The 24,053-nt window shown below is 41.7% G+C and overlaps 1 protein-coding gene across 1 annotated transcript in view; it reads right to left on the reverse strand.

Annotated features, from left to right (window-relative positions):
* aff2 (AF4/FMR2 family, member 2) overlaps positions 1 to 24,053 on the reverse strand; it is a 181,427-nt gene that overhangs the window by 101,747 nt on the left and 55,627 nt on the right. Inside the window, exons 4-7 of the mRNA XM_039813457.1 lie at positions 22,051 to 22,137; positions 17,786 to 17,822; positions 14,821 to 14,881; positions 7,482 to 7,536 (exon numbers count right to left, since the gene is read on the reverse strand). Coding sequence (XP_039669391.1) covers positions 7,482 to 7,536; positions 14,821 to 14,881; positions 17,786 to 17,822; positions 22,051 to 22,137 — 240 coding nt within the window. The remainder of the gene's footprint in view (positions 1 to 7,481; positions 7,537 to 14,820; positions 14,882 to 17,785; positions 17,823 to 22,050; positions 22,138 to 24,053) is intronic.

Here is a 24,053-nt window from a genome sequence, read left to right on the forward strand (position 1 = left end):
CGGGCTGGGGGGAAAGCTCATCCGAACTCTGGATGCGGATCAAACAAACAAACTCTGTTCTGCTTAAAAACGGGGGTCTCGGTTCACTTCAGAGTGAAACAGACTTCGGTTCACTTTAGGTGAAGACGCGGTCCGACCCAAATACCGGAAGTGAACCAAAAACGATGCATTTACTTGCATGCGATTTCAACCTTGCACGCAATTTACGGACTTCCATATGATTTAAGGGATAATAACGTTCAGATCCATGAGCCGTTCGGAGCACGCGCCGCTGGTCGTCTGTGTGACATCATCATCTCTCTCCTTCACTCGCTGTCTGTCAGCTGCTCGTTGTTCGCCTTCTTCTAAAATATTAGAAACACTAAAGCAGAACCAGAAAACCCAAGACGAGTTTCGGATATTTGGTCCAATAAACAAGCAACCGTTTCGACTGCTTCGACTGTTTTGACCGTTTTGACCATTTGACGTGTGTTTACAGCATTTGTTGCGTTTGACAAAGTGCAGTGTGAAAGCAAACCGAACCAAATGAAAATTTTCCCTTCCCCACCAAACCCCACAAACACCAAAAAAAAAAAAAAAAAAAAAAAAAAAAAAAATTAAAAAATTATTTAAAAAAAAGAAAAACCCCGCCCCTCCCTTATATTTATTTTGTTAACTCTTAAGAAAAAAAAAAAAAAATTATAATTTTATTAATAAAAAAAAAAAAAAAAAAAAAAAAAAAAAAAAAAAAAAAAAAAGAAAAAATTATTATTTTTTTTTTAAAAAAAAAAAAAGGCCCCCCCTCCTTTTTCCCACCAAGCTTTTTTTTTCTTATTCCACCCAGCGCCTGAGATCCCTCCGGCGAGACTCTACTAACGGTTCCAAAATTTCGTCTTGTCACTAAAGGTGACCGGGCCTTTGCTGTTCGGGCCCCTTAGCTGTGGAACTCAGGCAGGCAAATTCAGTGGCCTCTTTTAAATCTCTTCTAAAGATAACTCATAACTGTTATATTTATTGCTAATATTGTTGTATTATTTATTTTATTTCATTTATATTTTAATTATGGATCTTCTTTTTTTTTTTGCTGTACTGTACAGCACTTTGTAACTAGCGAGAGCTATACAAATAAAGTTATTATTATTAATAGATGGTGGTTGGGTGCGTGCAGCACTTACCACCTCCGGTAACCAGTTTCCTGGGCAAACCCTGCATGCTATTATGTTTATTTCTGTAACCCATACATTAGTCTTACAGCTACAGTACACTACAGACACTACAGTAATCTGCTGTGACAAGTTTGATGTATTATGTCATATATTGTCAACAGCACATATACTGTACAACAGCTCAAAAAAATCTGTCGAAATACTTTGCAGCTAGCTGACTGTGCTGGGTATTTCCACCAGCTGCAACTGTATTTTATTTAAAGACAGAGCTTTTAAGCTTGACTTTGCTCCGACCAAGGTGATCTGTCATCACCAGCTCGCAGAGAGAAAAGAGAGAAATGCAGAGAGATAGAGACAAAGGACAGTCCTGCAGCAGTAATTAGGTTGCTGTTTTTCTGTCAGTTTTCTAAAGTCATAAGGAGCATCTCTCTCTTTCCTATACTATCCCTCTTTTTCTGTCCTCTTTTCCCTCTCTCTTCCATCCCTCCGTTCTCGGCTCTTTCTTTCAATTTCCTCCTCTACTCCATCTCTTTGCTCTGTGCCAAAAACATATTCATCACACTCCTCTGCTGCCCTCACAGTGCTGTGCTACAGCATACTAATGACAGTGTGTGTGTGTGTGGTGTGTGTGTGTGTGTGTGTGTGTGTGTGTGTGTGTGTGTGCGTTATATGCGTGCGTGCAGACTGTGAGCATGTGTTTATAGTTATGTTTGTTGGTGTAAATGCTGGTGACTATAAGTCGACATGTGTACGCTGTATGTGCTTGTATGTGTGTATTTGTGTATGTGGTTATATGTGTGCATTTGTGTATTTGATTAAATGTGTGTGTGTGTTGTGTTTTTCTTCGGGCTATAAAAGCTTGATAATACACCATGCACTCATTTGCTATAAGCCTGTTAACAGCGTGCACAGAAAAATGCCACTGAATCTCAGCCTCTTTTTCTCCCTCTCGCGCCATTGCGCTCATTCTTTCTCTTTGTCTCTCGCTCCTTCCCTCTCTTTATCTTCGCTTCCCGTCTGCACTGTTATCGGTCCGTCTCGTCTGCCTCGGCTTTCTCTCTCCCTCTCGGTCCCGCTAACTTATTCACGTTCCCCTTTTCTTTCTTTCGTCTCTGTTTATGTTGATCACTCCCCGTGCCTGTCATCCAAAGAGAAAGAGATTGACGACAAGATCAACATACAGAGGGTGAATGTGCAACACTGATTCTCACTCCCCATCGCGGCACAAAGCGACGCCCGGTCAGGTGCCTTTGGCGTTTGTTATTGACGCAAAAAGTCTCCTTTAACGTCATATTTAGACGCGCTCGGTCGGAACTCTTGGCGCCACTTTCTGACGCTCTGGGTCGGGACTCTTGGGGCTCCTGCACACTGCCTGCGTGGCGTTTCTGTTGCGTGTCAAGTGCGTGGCGGCTGCGTGGCGTTTTCTATGTCTTTGCACACCAGAAACGTGTCTGAGCGGCGCTGCTGCACTCACATGTTAAACATAAATATATACTGATCTGATTACAGCAAAGACGACGCTGGGCTCCAGAATATTTTGTTCTGTTTCGACAGGTGCAATATTTGAAAATCGCTAATTATTCATTACTATTTTTTTTTTATTTCATTTATATCTGCATTTATGTTAAAACCTAGAGACTTTCAAACATCAAAATGTCATTTATTAAATGTATTTGTGTCAAAATGACATATAAACATCTTTTCCTATTCTATTTTGCTTGGAAACGCTTCCAACAAGCTTGCGTGTCGCGTGAAAAATAGGCGTCGTATTTCTAGCACGCACGTGTTTTCGCCGCGCCTGAGACGCGCGTGTCACGCAGGCCGTGTGAAAGCCCTAACCTGTTAACATGGGAGCTGAAATAAAAACCGGACACGCCACGCAGCTGACACGCTCACGCCATGCAGGCAGTGTGCAGGAACCCTTAGCGTCACTATTTGAAGCTCTCGGGACATCTAGCCCTTTGGCGTCATATTTAGACGCGGTTGTTCGGGATTCGTGGCGTCACTTTTTGGCACTCTGGGTCGGGACATATGTTTAACTGACATGTGATACAAGAACGGGACACGAACAGCGACCGCCTGGGTGAAAGTCTCTGTTGTTTGACCCATCCACCACCATTTTCGGTCTTTCACACTATTCTCAATCGTTGTCGCTCTTAATACTACGTCACCTTACAGCGATGGGGAGCTGCTGCTATGCTCCGTATGCATTCCATACAGACGCTAAAGGGTGATTTTTGCGTTGCTATCTGATGCTGAGAGCCACTGACCAAGTGTCAGTATTTGACCAGTTGGGAGTGAGAACGGGCTGGGTGGTGGAGACTGATGGAGAACCAATAGTTCACAACATTTTTGTGAAACTTTCCCACAGAATACAACAGTGAAATACCAAAAAAGTACATGTTTCAAGTTCTAACATAATCCTGTGTCTCTGTGTTAGTAGACCTTTTTCACAGCAGACATTGCCTTGCACTGGTGTATTCTTCGATAACATTAATGATGGTTGCATTTGACTTAGGGGAGGCCCCCGGTATTGTGCATGCTAGCTCCATAGACTTTAAAATAGTGGACGTAGCATCTGTGGCGTCACCCATTGGTTTGTGAACTGCCGTTATGAAGCCTAGAGTTTGGCGATACGGGCGTCGGTATCTTGGTTTTTTGCAACTGGACATGACGATTTTTGACGCGAGGGTGGAGCTGGGGAGGATGTGTGCTTCATGTGCGTTTCCTACTATGACAAGTCAAAAGTCAAGTCAAGACAAGTCAAAAAAAAAATACAAAATTCATATCAAATACTCTGTATTTTCTTCCTGCAACACATTAAAATATTTGGATGACTCATCTTGAACATGAGTGCGTATACATAAATGTATTCAATCAAATATAAATTGCTGCAACTAGCTAACCCCATCATCATCATCATCATCATAAAACCCCACTTGGCTGTTAGTGATATCATAGTAGGATGTCTGTGATTGGATCTCCAGGCCAGTTTAAATCTAGCTTAAAACTTTAAGTCCAACTTGACACTTTGGCAGGTCTTAACCCTTGTGTTGTCCTTCGGGTCCCAGTGACCCGAAGGACAACACAAGGATTATGTACTTCCCTTTACTTTGTTGAGAATTGCTCTCAAAACAAGGGTTAATACAGCATCTTAGTTCTTGTTTGTACAGCATTTTGGTCAGCTTAAACTGTGTTTAAATGTGTTCTAGAAATAAACTTTACTTACTTACTTTACAAGAAACAGGGTTTAGAGAGCAATTCTCAACAAAGTAAACGGAAGTACATAATCCTTGTGTTGTCCTTCGGGTCACTGGGACCCAAAGGACCACACAAGGGTTAAACAACCCGAGAGTTCAGCCAAATTAGCTACAACTTTATTTGAAGGTAAAATCAAAAATAAGCACACCTGAAATCAGTAACGATCCCCCATTACACGGGAAAGCCATGAGGTATAACTATGGTTAGTAAGGGAGGTAATGATGGCCAAATGAGGCTTCTTGAAGCTTTGTGAACCATTTTTTATTTTCTGAGCCCACTTGATGGAGTTATGCGATCACATAATTCAATGCATAATCAGCCAAAGTCTGCATATTTATGCGGGAGCTAAATATTTTCAAATACGCCGCACTTTTGCCGCATAAATTGCCGCATAAATTGCCGATTTCCGCGCAAAATACGCGGGGCTTGCATGATTTCATAATCCCCGCATTTTCGTTGCAAAAAAGTCACATATATCTTAGTAGAAAGTTGAAAAATGTTCACACAAGAGCAGCCATTGTCCCCTGTTGCCATGGGAACGTTATGAAGTGACGTAATTATGCGACGTGAACATCATCGAAAAGCAGGGTGTTGGGGGAATCACTCAAGGATTTTTGCCCGCAACAATCACAAAAAAAGATTCTGGAAGGACTGACAAAGGGTTGAAAGCACACTGAATTGCCATTGCTTGAGCAGTTTTCCTTAAACAAAGAGCGCCACCTAGTGGGATCAGACGACAAAGAAAATGGTCCACACAGCTTCATTTGACCATCACTAAAGGTAGGTCAAAGTTGAACCAGAAAGTTGGTCTGTAAACGGTCATGGATGTTTACAACAGACGGTTTGGGTGACAGTTTTATAGTTTGCCTTTATTTTTTCCGTTTCGTTTACAACCTCTCCAATTATCCAAATGCTCGTGTTTATGGCCTCGGTTGTACTTATTTTTAGCGATGTCACCACGTTCCCACATCCGAGCAGTTACAGCGGTTAGTACTTTGTTTTCACAAAGTCACAGTGAAGCGGAAATAGAGCGTCTCATCTTTTGGAACGTGACGGATTTATGAGTAAAACGGAATATGTGGGTACATACAGTACATATATAGTACATATGGGGATCAGATTTGATTGGACTGCTTTATTTGTGGCTCAGTGGACATAGCTGTAGAGGACCTCCACCTATTGTACACCTCTCTCACCCACGCTGCAAGATCAGGAGGCAGAAGATGACAAAGAACTGAAATAAGTAGACTTCAATCCAAACACACCCCTCCTACTACAGCATGACATTGCTCTGCTAGGGACTACAACCCACAAGCTACCCATCAGGCGCAGTTTTAGAAGATGATACAAATCACATTTGATTGGATACATTTGATTGGATACATTTGATTGGATACATTTGATTAGATACATTTGATTGGATACATTTGATTGGATACGACCCCCAAGTTTAGGATGAGTCATCATAAGCGAGAGAGGGATTGGTAACACTTTACTTGAAGATATCTACATCAGAGTGTCATGACACTGTCATGAACACATGACACTGTCATGACACTGTCATGACACATGAACCCTAACTCCAACCCTAACCCTAACCATAACTTGTCATGACAAAAAACGAATGACACGTACTAAAAGAAGCGTGTTTATAATGCTTATGACACGTTCATGACAGTGTCATGTCACTCTTATGTAGATACCTTCAAGTAAAGCGTAACCGAGGGATTTAGATTTTCATTTCACTGTGTTTAAAGGATAACCGCATTGTGATGCACTTCAGGCAGAAAAGTGAGAGGAAGACAGAACGACAGAATAAGAATTAATTGCGTCATATTTCATCCTGTCTATTCATCCTTATACTAAGAGTAATCACATGTAGCCCCTATGATTAAGGAAGCCACTTGTTACAGTTCCCGAATGCACTCCAACTATCTGTAATGAACAGATCAACTTTCAGCATAATCATAATAACTAAAACCACTATAAATGACCGGCCATCATTTATAATTATAATATCTACCATCATTGTAATTATACAATCAGAAGGACGGTTAAAAGGGGGATGAGAGGAACCGCTATCTTTTCATTAACAGAAAATATCTCGTGGACTCTTTGATGAGCGCTGATATTAGTCTGCACCGTCAGGGAGGGGGCCCGCAGCATGACCCCCACTGGCTGCTTTGAACTCATCTCTGGCATCATTAGTGCATGATGAGAGTGATTAGGGGAGAGAGGGCCACCATGCCAATTTCCATACCGAAAAGCAAGACGAGCAGGCAACTGCATCACCCATATGCAAAGTGCCAAACCGGACTTCTTCAGCCATTGGACACTGAACTAAACGTGGGGAAACACCCCTTTTGGATAATAACAAAAGCAACATGCCTAATACCTTTTTTTTTTTTTTTTAACAAATCGCACCCTGGTTATTACTATACATTTTTACCTGTTAATCCATTAAGTGGCAGCAGAATGCTGGTTTTCTGCCCACTGTTTAGGTGAGGCCTGCACAGGAAACCCATATCTGTCAGCTTATCAACAGCTTTGAGTGCTCTGGGGCTAATCAAAAAAATAAAAAAAATTATTTGTGTATCATTATTTGTGGGATTCAGATCCACGCTAAATTAAATGGGTTCTGCCTTGGCACACGCTTCCCCCTTCTACGAAGTTTTATGCAAATCGGGCGAGCAGTTTGTCCGCAATTCTGCCGACAAACACACCAACCAACCGAACATAAAACATGACCTCCTTGGCGGAGGTAAAGATGGTCTTCATTTAATGGATGTGAATGCATGAGTGATTGGAGGACACATGGAGAAGATGCAGCGAAGGATGATTTGCACAGATAAATGAACGGAGCGGTTACACTTTACTTGAAGGTATCTACATAAGAGTGACATGACACTGTCATGAACGTGTCATAAACAAGTTATAAACGTTTATGACATCATGCTTCTTTTAGTAAGTGTCATTGGGTTTTTGTCATGACAAGTTATGGTTAGGGTTAGGGGTCATGTGTCATGTCACCGTTATGTAGATACCTTGGAGTAAAGTGTTACCAACGGAGCTCACCTGCTGTTCGGCCTCTTCCTCATCGCTGCTGATCTTCAGATCATCCTCCAACATTCTGCACAGAGACAAAGGGACACGTGTTATTGCGGCTCTGACCCCCTGCCTGCTTGTATTATGTCGGATATGGCCAGTTGTGATCTGCAATTCCATTTGAAGAACCTTTCTGGCAAACGGATTAATTACACAGCAAAGGCAGCGCTGGTTCACGTTGGGGAATGACGAAGTGGACGGTGGATGGAGCACTTCGCCGCTAAAATAAAAACCTACCAGATGTTTTTCTTTCAGAGCTCGGAGAGGAAAGACAGATTTGTTTTTTCACCTGGAAACTTTCTGTCTGACAACCGCTGACCTACAGCCAAGAATTCCGTGGAAACAAAGAGGACGTGCTCGGCTGAGAACAGTCCCCTCAGTCAGGATCCTAGACCCATGTTTCGGGTGGCTTCTAATCAGCGGTGGAATGTAACTAAGTACATTTACTCAAGTACTGTACTTAAGTACAAACTTGAGGTACTTGTACTTTCCTGGAGTCTTTTCTTCTCATGCCACTTTCTGCTTCTACTCCGCTACATTTAAGAGAGAAATATAGCACTTTTTACTCTTTACATTCATCTGACAGCTTTAGTTACTTTACACATTAAGATTTCTGCGCACAAAACACACATAGGTTAAAAAATCTGAGGTTTTATTATAAATTAAACTACCCAACAATATAACGGCCTACAAGTCCAGCTGAAATGATCAGACGATCAAACACAGAGCTGTTTTGATCGTTTTCCAGTTTGTAAAATGTGAGGATATTTACGCAATGAGTACTTTACTTTTAAGGACTTTTTCCTGAGGATACTTACATACTTTTACATAAGTAACGTTGTCAATGCAGGACTTATACTTGTGCATTTTTACAGTGTGGTATTAGTTCTTTTACTTGCGTAAGTAAAGGATCTGAATACTTCTTCCACATGCATTCTAATAAGAGAAAGGACCCACTTACTGCACCGTTTCCTTTATTAGTCTCGTTTGTTTTATTCTCCCCATGTTAGAAATGAAACTCCAATAATACAGATGTATGCAGGCCATGAAAAAAATATACTGTACAAGACACAGTCGATAACATGACCCCCCTCGGAGCATCACCTGTTCCTTACCACACAAATTATTCAGTATTTATGTGCTGTGCATTGGCGAGCTCCCGTGTTTTATTGCTTAATATAAACCTTCCACACAAACAACTGTTATTTTAAGCTGCCACTGCTATTGTTATGACAGGAGAATCCCCTAAAGGGATTTTTACTGCCTCTAGAACCACTCTTGTCAGTGCATGCATCGCTAAAAAAGAAAAAAAAAGAAAAAGAAAAACACTCCCCAGTGTTGTGTGGTGTTTTCAGACGGGACCGTACGACCGAGTCGCGAATAACTGAAGCACAATAAGAAAAAGCTCCGCAGATAAGGGGCACGGTGCAGCACGCGGCAACGATAGATATGTTTGAATGAATGCATAATGGATTTATGTTTTATATCATGAGAAGGGACAGATGGAGAGAGAGGGGGGGGTAGTGAGAGAGATGGAGAGGATAATGACGGAGAGGAGAAGGGGACATGTGACAGAGGGGGATAGAGAGAGGGAGACTGAATAGAGAGAGAGAGAGAGAGAGAGAGAGAGAGAGAGAGAGGAGGGGAAGCATGGAGGGGAAAGGAATACTGTAAAATGCAAGAAAAGAGTGCAGGCATCTATGAGGACAGACGCAGTCAGATATATAAATGAGTTATGGACTAAAGCATCCATGGCACACGGAGCTTAGAAAGCGCCGCATCACATTTCTACACGGCTCCTAATTGCCTTGATGAAATGGAGTCTTTATTTCCTAAAGTGAAGCGGTGGAAGAGCTCCGTGACTTGCGGAAGTTTGTCTGAGAGGATGTTAATATTTTCCGAAGCTAAATCAAAGCCGCACTCGGCTAATGACTGATTGCTCGACACGCCGCCGTAGAGAATCCCAGATGCAGATGTACTCAGACTGCAACAACAAAAAAGGCACACGTAGACCTCTCTCACAGTCGACTGGCTTAAACTCTCAAAGCTAAAACAAGTTTCTCCCAAGTCATGTCCACATTCATTTATTCAGACCAGCTCCCCAGCAGCCTTTATTCTGTCCCTTTGCGCTTTCTTTCCAGCTGGGCTTAAACACACAAGGTCTACGTTCTCCTCTCATTTATTCCATTTTGGTGCTAAGCTGTCATTGCTGCACTGACTTCAACTGTTAACGATGCTTGAGTTGTCTTTTCATGTTCATTACTGCTCATTTTTTTTCTCTGTATTTCAAAGTGTGACCAAAATGTCAAATTCACAACTTTCTGTCTAAGGCAGTGTGGTTCCCAACCTGGGGGGGGGTCGGGACCCTAACGAGGGGCGCAAGACAAAGCTAGAGATCAAGAGATGATTAAAGGAATAGCAAAGCAGAAAGAAATGATTTCTGCTGCACCAAATTACTTTGACTTTACTTTCACTTGTTCGTTTGTTTTTTGTCAAAAATCCCTTTTTGATTGAACTAGCCGTGTGCAGAAGACTTTCTAATCAAAGTAGGCGGGGGGCCGTGTACAGAGGAGGTCGGGGGTGGATGGACTGGTCAAACTAACACAGGACTTTCACCCAGGGAACAGCTGTTAGTGTCCCATTTGAAACCAAAAGTCAATGTTGACTCGTTTACTTAACGTACTTAACTTACGTCCATAATTTAAATTACGTAACAAACTAGTGTAATTTCTTTTTTCTTGTAACTTGGACCCTATTTCCCAAAACATTGGTGTCTAAGTGACTAATGTGGACAAAAACCTTTGAGTTTTGTTGAGTATTGAGCAAGAACGCTGTAACCGTCATCTGCGAACCGGGCTGCAATGTAATCCTATAGGGCAAATTTACATTGTCAATGTTGTCCACTAAAAGTGCTGTTTTTTTTGCCACTGACGGGCTCAGATTGTTATTCTAAGTGTCTGACAACAGGATCCCTACAGAGATGGACCTTTTTTTAAAGAGTCAAATCCTTTTTGTTTAACCAAAAACAGCTCAGAAATCTCTATCGTCAAACCCACCAGAATCCATTTAAATAAACAATACTTTAAGCATGAATAGAGCCAGCATATTCCCACATGTAAATGGGTGAATTAAGGGTTTATTTTAACCAAAACAGAGTGGTGATTGCTGGAACAGTGGAAAGACGAACCTAGATGGCTTTTGATAGTTTCATTTTGTTTCTATCAATTTCGAATTAAGTTTATTTTACGATGATGTCTGGTGGGTTTGGTGATAGCGATTCCGGGGATGTTTCATGTTAAACAATAAGGATCTTACTCTTTAACTAAACGGTTGACCTCAGACACTCAGAACTATAATCTGAGCATGTCAGTGGCAAAACAAGCACTCTAGTGGATGTAAATTAACGGTGCGCAATTACCCAATAACTTAAATTGTAGCTTGTTTCGCCGCTGCCGACTGCAGCAATCTCACTTAATACTTAAAAGATTGTCGTTCCCATCGTTCACTAAAACAAAATCATTGGAAAATAGGGTGCAGGTTAAAAAAAAAAAAAGGAAAGTACCCTTTAAAATACTTATCTTAACCCAAACCATAATCTTTTCCTGAACCTAACCAAGTAGTTTTTTTTTCAATTCACGTGTCGCCAGTCACTGGAAAATATGGTTCCCTTGAACGTAATTGAGAATGCAATACTTACTAACAATAAGGGCATTGACACTCCAACTTGTACTGTACTGTTAAATTATAATAGCATCACAATAACACTGGCTGCGTATTGTCCTCCTCTGACTAGTCACGTGTTGGTGACAAAGCATCAGAGTCGGTATTCTTTACACACTGAGCAAAAGGGAAAACTCAACTCCTAGCCCTAGCAGCGATGGAGCCTTTGTGTCCTCGAGGATGCTACACTGTGCAGGGCACCACGCGTGACTGTGCACATTGTGACGTGTCCAGCGCTGCTGTTGCGAGAGCTCAGCAAGAATCCGAGCGTTCTCCGGCTTTTTCTGTTGCTGCCGGCAGGTGAGACAACCCCACTGCACACTGAGCAAACACAAAAAGCTGGTTCGACTAGACAAGAGTCTCCTTCACTTTTTTTCCGCTCCGGTACATCCATGCACTTGTCTTAATGTCACGTGATTGGATCAGAGGAGCGTAATCAAACTCCCGGGGCAGGAAGGTACAGTACTCTCTCTGCTCTAGTGGAAGAAAAAAAAAGAAATGAAACTTGCTCTTGTCCCTAATGTGGCATTAAGGTGCAGAGCCTATTTGCGGTGATTACTGTTGGATGGGTTTTTTTCTGTAATGGTCGGACATGGTAAACAATTCAGCAAAGAATATAGCAATTAGCCTCAACAGCACAATTACTCGGGAATAAGACAAACTAGGCCTATTCATTATTCTGCATATTTTACGCTGTTGAGCATCACAGTGAAAACAGAGAATAGCCTAATGGCTGCAGTAAACTAGGCATTGTTTTTAACCAATAAGAATGATTTCACTCTAATACAAAAAGCAGCATTTATGCTTAAATACAATGTGGATAGAAATTACACTTATGGGCAAACAATAGTAATCAACAGAAATAGGCTTATCGGCTTTGGAAGCAAAATAGTGTAATAAGCCACAGAAAGCACGACAGCTCCAGTGGATCCTAATGGAGATCAAATTAACTATGTAACTGCATACCCAAAGAGGAGGACATTACAGTTTACATGCTGTCCTGCTTTGACTTTTTCTTAACTTGCAGGATTTTTGCATCATCTCTTGGCTATCAAGTCGTTTTTCATTTTCAAAAGCTTCTTTTTGACGCCAAGCTTGCCACGTTTTCTCTCCGTTTTTAATTAGCTTTGATCAAATGTATAAAATATGCATTGCACTGAAAACTCTCATTTAATATGACAGTGGATAGAGTAAAGATCCTCTTCCCCACATGAAGAAAGAAATGAAACAAGGATAAGCAAAACATTTGGAAGAAAAAGCAAAAACTAATAGTTTTTGGCTTTAGGTCACACTTGTGTCCACAAGTGGATTTAGGTAATACTCTGATGCTACAAAAAGATTTCTCCGGTTTGGTTTTAAATTGAGTCCCTTTCAAATGGATAATTGACTGGTCACTAAGCCCCACCAATCTTTGCTACTGTTGCAACACTGTCAAGCTTTCCATTCTAGCATGGCACATGTTTACTTTCCAGTAGTCTCGCATTGCCAGACCTTCCTCCATAGCGCTGCGGAGGAAGGTCTGGTGAGTCCACACAGCGTTCCGAGATGGGAGAAAAATGTGCTCTGGTTTATTGCCATATTTTTAAAATCAATCACAATCGTCTTGGGCGGTGCTAAGAGCCGGACGGAGCAATTTTGATCTGCAAAATAGCCTCGGGAAGGAACTTGCTTTGGTCGAACATGTGTACATTCAGAAGTTGTTTTAGTCGTGCAACAGAAAACTCAGATTGGACAGATAGTCTAGCTAGCTGTCTGGATTTACCCTGCAGAGATCTGAGGAGCAGTTAACCATAGTCCTCAGAAATCCACCAGAGTTTAGAACGCCAACACAAAGAACGATCTGACCGAAAACGTGGGACATCGGGTGGAATTTCCGGCGACAGCTGAACAATCCCAGAAATGGAACGTCGTCGCAGAGAAAGGGGAGGTAACCTTGCTCCTTATGACCTCATAAGGAGAAGATTCCAGATCGGCCCATCTGAGCTTTCATTTTCTCACAGTCAGAGCAGGATACCCAGGGCTCAGTTTACACCTATCACCATTTCTAGCCACTGGGGGACCATAGGCAGGCTGGGGGAACTCATATTAATGTTAAAAAACCTCATAAAGTGACATTTTCATGCCATGGGACCTTTAAAGATTTTTAATGTATTAGATAGTGAAGATAGACCAGAAAGGAGGGGGAGGAGAGAGAGAGAGAGAGAGAGAGAGAGAGAGAGAGGGGTTGACATGCAGCAAAGGGCCGCAGGTCAGATTCGAACCCCCGGTGCCGCTGCAAAGGACCACGCTCTACTGGGTGAGCTAGAGCTCCGACCCCCAGTTGTTCCTGATTTGAACCTTTCTTGGCTCATATGTATGTGAATGTAGTTACTGTAACCAATGGTTAGCACTGTGGCCTCACACCAAGAAGGTTCTGGGTTCGAATCCAGGTCGTTCCGGGCCTTTCTGTGTGGAGTTCGCTTGTTCTCCCCATGTTTGCGTGGGTTTCCTCCGGGTGCTCCGGTTTCCCCCACCATCAAAAAACATGTACTAGGTTCTCCAGTCAGTGCCCTTGATCAAGGCACTGGCTCAGATCTGGAGTTGGCCCCCGGGCGCTGTAAATGGCTGCCCGCTGCTCCCCTTGAGGGATGGGTTAAATGTAGAGAATGAATTTGGCTACATGTATGTGTATGTGACAATAAAGTACCTTTACCTTTAATAATACTCCTTGAACAGAGATCTTCAACAGAGGGTCCGTGACCCTTAGGGGGGTCCTCAGTTAGTGCACGGGGGGCCACTAAATTATTGTTTGATATTTATTTGAAAGTTGTTTCTTTTTCAAAAGCTTAAATGTCTAAAAATATATATTACCTTGAATCCGACATATTAGAAAAGAGAAATTGGCCTAATCGTACAAAAAAAAAAGAGATTTCATTTACACAACATTGATGATACCCTTACTAAGTAAGGTATGCCATTATGGAAGCCAGCCCAACACATTCTCACTGTCCCATCGGGTAAAATATGGACACTTGGTCATGTGTCTTTGGCGTTTGTTAGTCACGCCAAATCTCCTTTACTTTAAACTTTTACTTTTATGTTTTTCATTCTGGAAAGGCTAAAGGCCGTGCCTACGTAGTTACAGTTACTAAGCTATGATTGGAAATCACTATTCGAGGGACAAGGGTTGAGCAGACATTTCACACAATTTCTAAAACAAAATCATCGCGCTCCTGGGGTCAAGCGCAGGATGAATCCGGGTCGCGAGGCGGATTTACAAGCCAAGATGTCTTCCTTTCCAATCTCACCGTGCCATGAATCCTGCCGTACAGCTCTGTGAGCGGAGTGGAGTGGAGTGGGCTGCAGCCAGAGATGTTGCAATACGCTCCTGGCTCTCGTTAAATCAATGTAGCTGCACTTTCCCGCTCTGATCCACACAATCTTATTTTTTCCTCCTAGCAGCAGTGAATTTCATCCAAGAGTCAAGCTTAATTTTACCTTGAGGCAAACGCAGAAGCAGCGGGTCAGAAATTCACTGTTTGTGTGTGTGTGTGTGTGTGTGTGTGTGTGTGTGTTTGAGAGAGAGTGTGTCAGACAGAGAGATACTCACGACTTCTGTGGTGCAGTTGGTGGTTTCGCAGCAGGCTTGTTAGCTGATACAGTACATCGCTCTGCAACACAACAGAGGACATTCAAATATCACTGTTTTGCATGTGTCTTGGTTTGTGTGTGTGTGTGTGTGTGTTGATTAGTTTTTGACAAGGAGCCAGACTCAAATCACTGTAGATGTGTAGATGTGATTACTATTGTCATGGTGGAAAACATGACACTCTGCTCCAGTGTGTTATTCAATTAGAGAGAGTGCGTGTGCGTGAGCGTGTGTGTGTGTGTGTATGTGTGTGTGTGTGTCTGTGTCTGTGCGTGCGTGTGTTTGCTTTGGTAACAGGAGTTTGGGGGGAAAATAAAATCACACTAAAATGCACTGCCTGAAAAAAATTTGAGGTGAGGATTTATTTTCCAAATGCATACACAGAACCCTTTCACTGCGTTTTGTATTTTAGTCAGTCGTTTTTCTTCTGTCCATATCAGAGAGAAAAACTCGCCAGTGGGGAAATATTTCAGCTTTATATATACACATCACAAACATCTCTAAATGCTACAAGATAGGGGTTAACACAAGAGCAGCAGTTCAGAAGAGCTTTTGATCATCTGATGCCTGGGAGTCCGATCTACTAAATGCAGTATTGGGCAATTTAATGATACATAACATGAGACAAAAGAGATCACTGATGTAGATTTGTCTAACCATTGGTATAAGTATATGTATGTTTAGGTTGTTGCAAAACAATGAGAAGGTTTAAGACCGATTTATAAGACGTTTGCTTCAATGGGATGAATTCTCTAAATGTGTCAAGTATTTAAAGGGTAACTCCACCACACCTGTACTAACTGAAAAAGATCATTCTTAACTCAGGTAGTAAAGAAGAAAAAGAAAAGCTTTCAATCTCCACACTCCCAGTTTGTCAAATAGGCTGTCTCCAAGCCCATGTCCAAGGAAGTGATGATTTTATTCCCCTTAAAAAAATCTTAACTTAATGTCCACAAGCAAGCTTTTTTGTTTGTTGTGATATATGGGCTTGGAGGCTTTACATTTTTAACAAAGAGCCTACTTTACAAATGTCCCCAGTTTGTAGCGACGAAAGACTGGGAATGTGTGTGAAATGTGTATAGAGACGTGGCCATTTACCAGCCAGACTAATGGAAAGATGCTAAAAATCTGTTTACACATGATCTGTATCTGGATACATTATCTGGATAATGACATTCAATATAACAACTTATGCATTTACAGCTGATACTAATAATGCATTTACAGCTGATATTAATAACATTGTGTTTGTAAAGTTTAATGTCCGGTGGCATTTTCATCTCTTTTTATATGCCGTTACTGTAGCTATATGCGTAACGTTCGCAGAGATTTCGAAAATGGTGTGTTTATCAGTTGTAACTACAGGATGGGAGGTAACTGCACCTTTTTAACTTCACTAGCAACGTTAAATGAAAGCTAATATGTACGAGTAGTTTCCCATGTAAGAAGTATAACGTTCCGTAACATTAGCTACGTTATAGCATTCATATTGGATCATAAATGGATCATAATATAATTATATATGTGCTAATTTGCATAAATATCACAACAGATCTAAACATTGGGTATAGCCAGGTGAAAATGTCTTGTTGACATATAACAGTAAAAGACTTAATGTAAAGGTCTGAAGGGAACCCATTTAGGCTACCCATGAGCATTAATACATAGAGGCAGGAAGAAGTGCTTTAAACCAGTATTGATTATTGAGTGTATTAAACCAGTATTATTATTGCAGAGATGGGGCTTGGGGCTGAGTCAGTGGGACTGTTTCTGGGGGATGAGTCTGAGGGAAGAACAAGGGTAAGGAGAATGCAGAAGACAAAAGGTAGGTAAAATAAAAAGTGAACCCCCAGAAACAGTCCCACGGACCCAGCCCCAAACCACATCTCTGCAATAATAGGCTAATTAATAAAGGCTGGTTTAAAGTATTTCTTCCTGCCTCTATGTATTAATGCTCATGGGTAGCCTAAATGGGTTCCATTCAGACCTTAATATTAAGTCTTTTTTCTGTTATATGTCAACAAGACATTTTCACCTGGCTACACCCAATATTTAGATCTGTTGTGCTATTTATGCAAATTAGCAAACAAACAGTACGACACCGTACAGACTTTAAACGCGAACCTGTGAGAAACGCTGATGCTCACATGCGCATTAAGAATTAAGTCTATAGTTATGTGCGTTTGAATATATATATGTGCAGGTTTGTAATTCCCTGATCCCCCTCACTTTTGAAAAGCTTGCTACGCCCCTGTTTACACCTGATACTAGTAATGCATTTACAGCTGATACTAATAATGCATTTACAGCTGATACTAGTATTGCATTTACAGCTGATACTAATAATGCATTTACACCTGGTACTAATAATGCATTTACACCTGGTACTAATAATGCATTTACACCTGATACTAATAATGCATTTACACCTGATACTAATAATGCATTTACACCTGATACTAATAATGCATTTACACCTGATACTAATAATGCATTTACACCTGATACTAGTATTGCATTTACACCTGATACTAGTAATGCATTTACACCTGATACTAGTAATGCATTTACATAATTAATAACTTGTATTGTACATACCTTGTATTAGCATCGGAAAAACAAACAAACATATGACATATATTGTATGTTTCATATCGTTTACAAAGAATAGGAATACATTAAATGTGTATGTGTTTGTGTGTGTGTGTAAAAGCCATGATTGTCTGATTACTTGTTCAGAAGAACACAGAAAGATAAAAGCGATGGTTTGCAGACTAGCGTGTTCCCGTGGCTGTGAATTCATTTGAACATCAAGCTGCTTCCCCCCCCCACCATCACTATTCTTCTGGGTGGCATTGCCTTCATGGCCTCTCCAGTGTTAATTACCACAGAGCTAGTATGTGAGCGTTGATGCTGGGAAACTTACTCTGGGTGTTGTAGCCTGAGGTCACATGCTGTGACTCCTGGAGAGAGAGAGCGAGACAGAGGGAGAGAGGGAGAGAGGGAGGGAGGGAGAGAGAGAGAGACAAAGCCACAGGGCGATAAGTTGAATGAATAAACCAACAGATGTCATTATTGATTTCACCGCAGTACAACAACGCCATTACACAGGATTCTGATCGTGGCATCTCTCCGCGTCGACGCTACCACCTCAGTCTTAAAACTCACCGGCAGGATTAGTGTGACGCTGGGGGGCCGAAATGGGCCGCAACAGTCTCTCCTAATTCGTTAACTACCAGCTTTAGATTTACTGCCTCTGTGTTTCTCATTGCTATTTCCTTTGACATCACCGCCGATGATGTTTTGCGTATTAAAAATGATTCATAAAAGCATTCGGCAGTGGAAATAAACACCTGCGGTTTCAGTCAGAATATCGCCGCCATTTGGGAGATGTGACATTTATGTTGGTTTTAATGTGACAAATACTCCCAATATTTACATGACAAGGTGTCATAAAGCATTTTTTTTTTTTTTGTGGGAGCGGGAGAAACTTTGCCAACATCTTTCTCCTGAAGCGGCAATTCTTTCAGTCCCCGCTTTTATTGTGTCTCAGTATTTGTTGATGACTGCTGTCGTCTTGAGGCACTTCACTCCTCGAACATCACCTGTCAGACAGACCAAACAGCGTGGGTGGCACTACAATTTCATTCCCTTGAAATTTCTGTGGGTAAAATTTGGCTTTTTTTTTCTTCTTTGTAAGTGAAGTTCTTTTCTCTCAGTGTTCAGCACTGGTTGTTGTCACCGTTCTTGCTGAAAACCCACTTACTGTACGTTTCGGTTTTTCACGAACAGTAAATCATGTGTTGCGTGCCGCTGGCTTTTTCTCAGGGAACAAGAAAACAGCCAGGTTTTTAAAATAGAAATTGGAAAAAGCTGTCTTTAACTCGAAATGGGTTGACAATTTTGTTGTAGTGACGATTGAGAGGAGACAAACAAACATTGGTATGACTTTTTGATAAAGTAGCGTTTTCTAAAGATTTTTTGGGGGCTTTTCCCTTTATTTGAAAGTGTACAGATATGAAGGGGGGAGAGAGATGGGGGGTGACATGCAGCAAAGGGCAGCAGGTCGGACTCAAACCCTCGCCACTGCAGGACTCAGCCAACATGGGGCGAACGCTCTTACTGGGTGAGCTAGAGGCCGCCCCAAAGTTTTCTGAAGGCCTGGTCGCACCGGGAATTAACCCTCCTGTTGTCCTCGGGTCATATTTAATCCGTTTTCAAAACGTTTCTATATCAGAAATTTGGGTTTCTTTCAACCGAATTGCCCCGAAATAACATGGATGGTCCCATCCGACGCTCTTCACAAGTCAAATTAAGGATCAGATCTCTACTTTTCATTGAATTGTGGGCGTTGTATTCAATTTCATAGAATGATCCTGACTGAACGTGTGACATATCTGTGATTTGTCCATTATCTTCATTCCTCTGATCTTAACCATTAGTCCAAATCATTCATCATTTCTGCTTTTTACTTACACAAAAATTAGGTATAATTTCATATAAATGAGGTTTATTAACCATTAGTTCTGAAAAGAATAAGTGAAGATACTGGTGTTAATGGTAAAAAATAAAATAAAAAACGTTGCCAAAAACGTTGAAATAACCAAGCAAAATGTTCCAGAGGGAGGGGGCAGCAACGGTGAAGGCCCTGTCCTCCCCCAGGAAGGGTTTGATATGGTAAGGTGTTGTGGCTAAGTCCTCCTAGACCTCCACTGGCTCCCCCATCCAACACAGAATCCTCCATATTACCTACAAAGCTCTCAATAACCTGGCCCCCTCCTACCTCTCTGACCTGCTGCGCCATCATACCCCCCACCCGCAACCTCAGATCCAGAGATGTCAACCTCCTCAGATGCCAACCTCCTTTCCCCTCTCACTCGTCCCGAGCACCGAACCTGGGGGAGGACAGGGCCTTCTCCGTTGCTGCCCCCTCCCTCTGGAACTCTCTCCCCCAACACCTCAGACTTTCCACATCACTAATGGAGAGATGTCAGAGTGAGGGGACTACCCATGGAAAGGCGCCTTGCCCAGGAATACCATACTTTGGTCCATACAGGTACACTTTACTTGAAGGTATCTACATAAGAGTGACATGACACGGTTATGAACCCATGACACAGTCATGACACATGAACCCTAACCCTAACCCCCCTAACCCTAACCCTAACTTGACAAAAACCGAATGACACGTACTAAAAGAAGCGTTATGTCATAAACTTTTATGACTTGTTCATGACAGTGTCATGTCACTCTTATGTAGATATCTTCAAGTAAAGTGTAACTGAGATTTTTCCCAACCTGGAAACTCAAAATGTGTTCTTATGAGTGGCTTACAATCGTCTAGAAAGCATTAGATTTATGAACAAATAATTATGCTATTCATTTCAACTTAAACATTTTGAAAAAAGAGTGGCGCGTGTGAAAGTGGTACCCAAACATTTGATATGCAAATAATAACAGCTACAGCACAGACTTCTGCAGATAAGTGGCTCTCTTCAAGACTATATGTCCACTTCCTCACAGCTCTGGACACACAGCAGGGACGCGAATTAAACACGCGCGGCGCTTCGTTAACATTGTAATTTCATTGGCTGTCACCTGCACCACTGCGCAGGATGAGGCAACAGTAATCAGATCCTATCGCAGCAATCTCTGCTGCAGTGAATTTATGAATCAGATCTAATTAGCAGACTGAAGATTATCAGTGACAGACTGCAGTTCTGTTTTATGATGAGCCACCAATACAGGAAGTGTGGCAGTTCAAGGGAAGGGTTTTCAACACTTTCACATCCTTTTTTTCCCACTCACTGACCTCAAATGAAGAAAAAAAAGGGTGCAGTCAGAGCAGATGATTACAACATTTAAGAAAACATAAATTTCCAGGCTTGTAATCCCAAATAATTTTTTGCACTATTAGGTCTTAACCCTCCTGTCATCCTTGGGCTCAATTTGACCCCAATTAATGTTTAAAGTCTCTAAAAAAAGAGCTTGTCATCATTATTATTTTTTTTTGCTTCATATTGAATGACTTTTTCTCAACAACTAGGTACACATCAAATTGACTTGATGATATATTTTCAATGTCCTGTATGCATTTTGTAAGCATCCATGTTCCTCTACCCCAGGCGGTTTTAGCTGTATATAATATAATAATTTGTTATATTGGTAATTTGCATATTTATTCATAGCCGAGCAAAGGGTATTCTGGATGTATTGGGGGGTGTGGGGGGAGGGGATTATGTTTTATCTAAAGGGGTATTTAGGCAGTTAATAAAAGACATAAAGTACCTGACATACAATTGGGTGATCATTTTAATTACAATCACTTCCTGGCTGTTCAAATTGCTGGGGTGGGCACGGTTCTATCCCCCCCAAAAAACTTATTCTTAAGGACTGGAAAAAAAATCCCCCCATGTTTCAGAAACTGGCTACATGAACTTGATTCAGTGATCCACCTGGAGAAACTGCAAACTAAGTATTAAAAAAAAAAAAAATCAGCATAGATGGGAAGAATCCTGGGGCCTGCTTTTGCAATATCTGGACCCAATTGGATTCTACTTTTACTTATGCACTGATTTGGTCTATGCCGGTCTGGTTTGGTTTATGAATGCATACTACTGGACATCTTTGGCTTTATTTGGCTTAGGGTTAAGATGAATTGGACATACTTCTACCCCCCGTGTGTGCGTGTGGGGTTGGGTACGGACTGGATTAGAAAGTAAATTTCGGTTACTCATTTCGGTTCCACCTAATGTGTCGACTGAAATATTTTCCCTCTGTCGCTCCGAAACGGATGTAAAAATATCACCCTTTCTCTGTAATCTACCGTTAGCTAGCTACCGTAAATGTAGGCTACTTTTAAAATGCCATATTTACCCTCTGGGCTCACCAAAAACGGACGTAACATACTATACTTATTATGTATTTAAGTACTTTAAAATGTTAATATATTGTTAAATTGATACCCAACCCTACATTTGAGTATGCTTGTTCATTTGTATTTTGTGTGTTAATTTTTATATGTTTCTTTCTTGTGTTGTCAAAAAAACTTAAAAACAACATTTAAAAAATAAATAAATTGACCCCAAGTACAATCGAGGATAACAGGAGGGTTAATGTGAGCAGACTGATTTTGACTTTGGTGAATGAAAGGGTTTCGCGGCGGGACAAAGACGGAGAACTCGTACTGACCTTAGACGGGATGGGGAACTTGGTCTGATCAGCCTTCCCGGGAGTGTGTATGGCTGTGAGAGGAGGCGGCCAGGAATGGGTCATCTCCTACGGTAAACACACAAACACACACATTTGCATAACATTACTACACATTATTTATGATCATTTAGTATTCATGGCGCTAGTCCAAACTACTGTAAATTATTCATACGGCTCACAGTAAATCTGTGTTCAGTACTGATTGTAATCGCCGGCACTTATTTTTCGTGAACAGTAAAGCATTTGTTGCGTGCCGCTGGCTTTTTCTCAGGAAACAAGGAAACAGCGACCAGTGATACCAGGGTTTTAAAATAGAAAATGGAAAAGCTTTCTTTAAAGCGCCCACATTATGCTCATTTTCAGGTTCATAATTGTATTTAGAGGTTATATCAGAATAGGTTTACATGGTTTAATTTTCAAAAAACACCATACTTTTGTTGTACTGCACTTGCTGCAGCTCCTCTTTTCACCCTGTGTGTTGAGCTCTCTGTTTTAGCTACAGAGTGAGACATCACACTTCTGTTCCATCTTTGTTGGGAGTTGCACATGCTCAGTACCTAGGTAAGGACTACTAGCCAGTCAGAAGCAGAGTATGAGGGCGGGCCCTGACAGTAGCTAGGTAAGGACTACTAGCCAGTCAGAAGCAGAGTATGAGGGCGTGCCACGCTAGCAGCTAGGCGAGCATTATAACGTGTGTTACAAAGTGCCCACGTTTGTCTCTGAAGTAAAGGCTGGACTACAATAGAGCTGTTTGGAGCAGTTGGTGAACAGTGTTTTCTGTTGGAGATGGGAAGTCCCTTTGGGGTGGACTTTGGGCTTTTTCACTTTGTTAACCTATAACATGCACAAAAAGATATATAACACCATAAAGGAAAGGGGGGAAAGCCAAAAAGCATAATATGAGCACTTTAAATCAAAGTTAGTTGACAATTTTCCTGTAGTGACGATTGAGAGAAGACAAACAACGTTCTTTCCTGAATATGAACTTTCGCCGTCGGGGAGAAGATTCCGTGTGCCGAGACGTAAAACAAACAGACCTAAAGCTATCGTTTCTCCCAACGTCTATCGAGCTGCTCAGCTCCAACGGTTAATCTTAGCACAACCGAGCTAAGTGCAATAAATACACCGGCACTTTTTGGATTTCGCACATTTTAATTATTACAGTTACTATTTAAGATGAGGTATTGTCTCTATGGCCATACGCCCTTCTTTTATGTCCTAAGATTTAATCACGCCCTCATGTATATGGAGTAATAACAATGATAACTGTAGTTGAGCAAAGTTGAGAAAAAAAGAGACTGCTCATGCAACATCTCTGATGCAGAAGAGTGGAGTCAGCATTCAATCAAGGGTGTGCTGAAGCGTTGCCATGGACGCGTGGACTTTAATATTACTTATGGTACAAACTGAGAGGAGCACGGGGAGTTGGTGGCACACCAGGGATCAGTGTACCGAGAGTGAACTAAGTGCAGAGTTGTTGAATTTCCAAAATAAAAGCTGACTCTAGTTGGTTGTGTTACAGCTACAGTAAGCAGCAGCATCCTGTTCCTTTCACACATTCCTCCCAGTTGAGTTCCAGTCTTAATATGTAGAAGCTGTAATTAGTTAACAAGATAAGCGCATGTGCATGTCTATGTGTGTGCATGTGTGTGTGCATGTGTGCGTCCCTGTGTGTGTTGGTGTGTGTGTGCATATGTGTGTGTGCGCGTGCGTATCTGCGTGTGTGTGCATATGTGTGTGCGCATGTGCGTGTGTGTGTATGCGTACGTGCGTGTTCCTGTGTGTGTTGGTGTGTGTGTGTGTGTGTGTGTGTGTGTGTGTGTGTGTGCATGTGTGTGTGTGCGTGACTGTGTGTGTGCGTGTGTGTGTGTGTGTATGTGTGCGTATGTGTGTGTGTGTGTGTGTGTGTGTGTGTGTGTGTGTGTGTGTGTGTGTGTGTGCGCGTATGTGTGTGCGTATGTGTGTGTGTCCGCGTGTGTGTC

Source organism: Perca fluviatilis, chromosome 10, assembly GCF_010015445.1.
Source record: "Perca fluviatilis chromosome 10, GENO_Pfluv_1.0, whole genome shotgun sequence".
Taxonomy (NCBI): domain Eukaryota; kingdom Metazoa; phylum Chordata; class Actinopteri; order Perciformes; family Percidae; genus Perca; species Perca fluviatilis.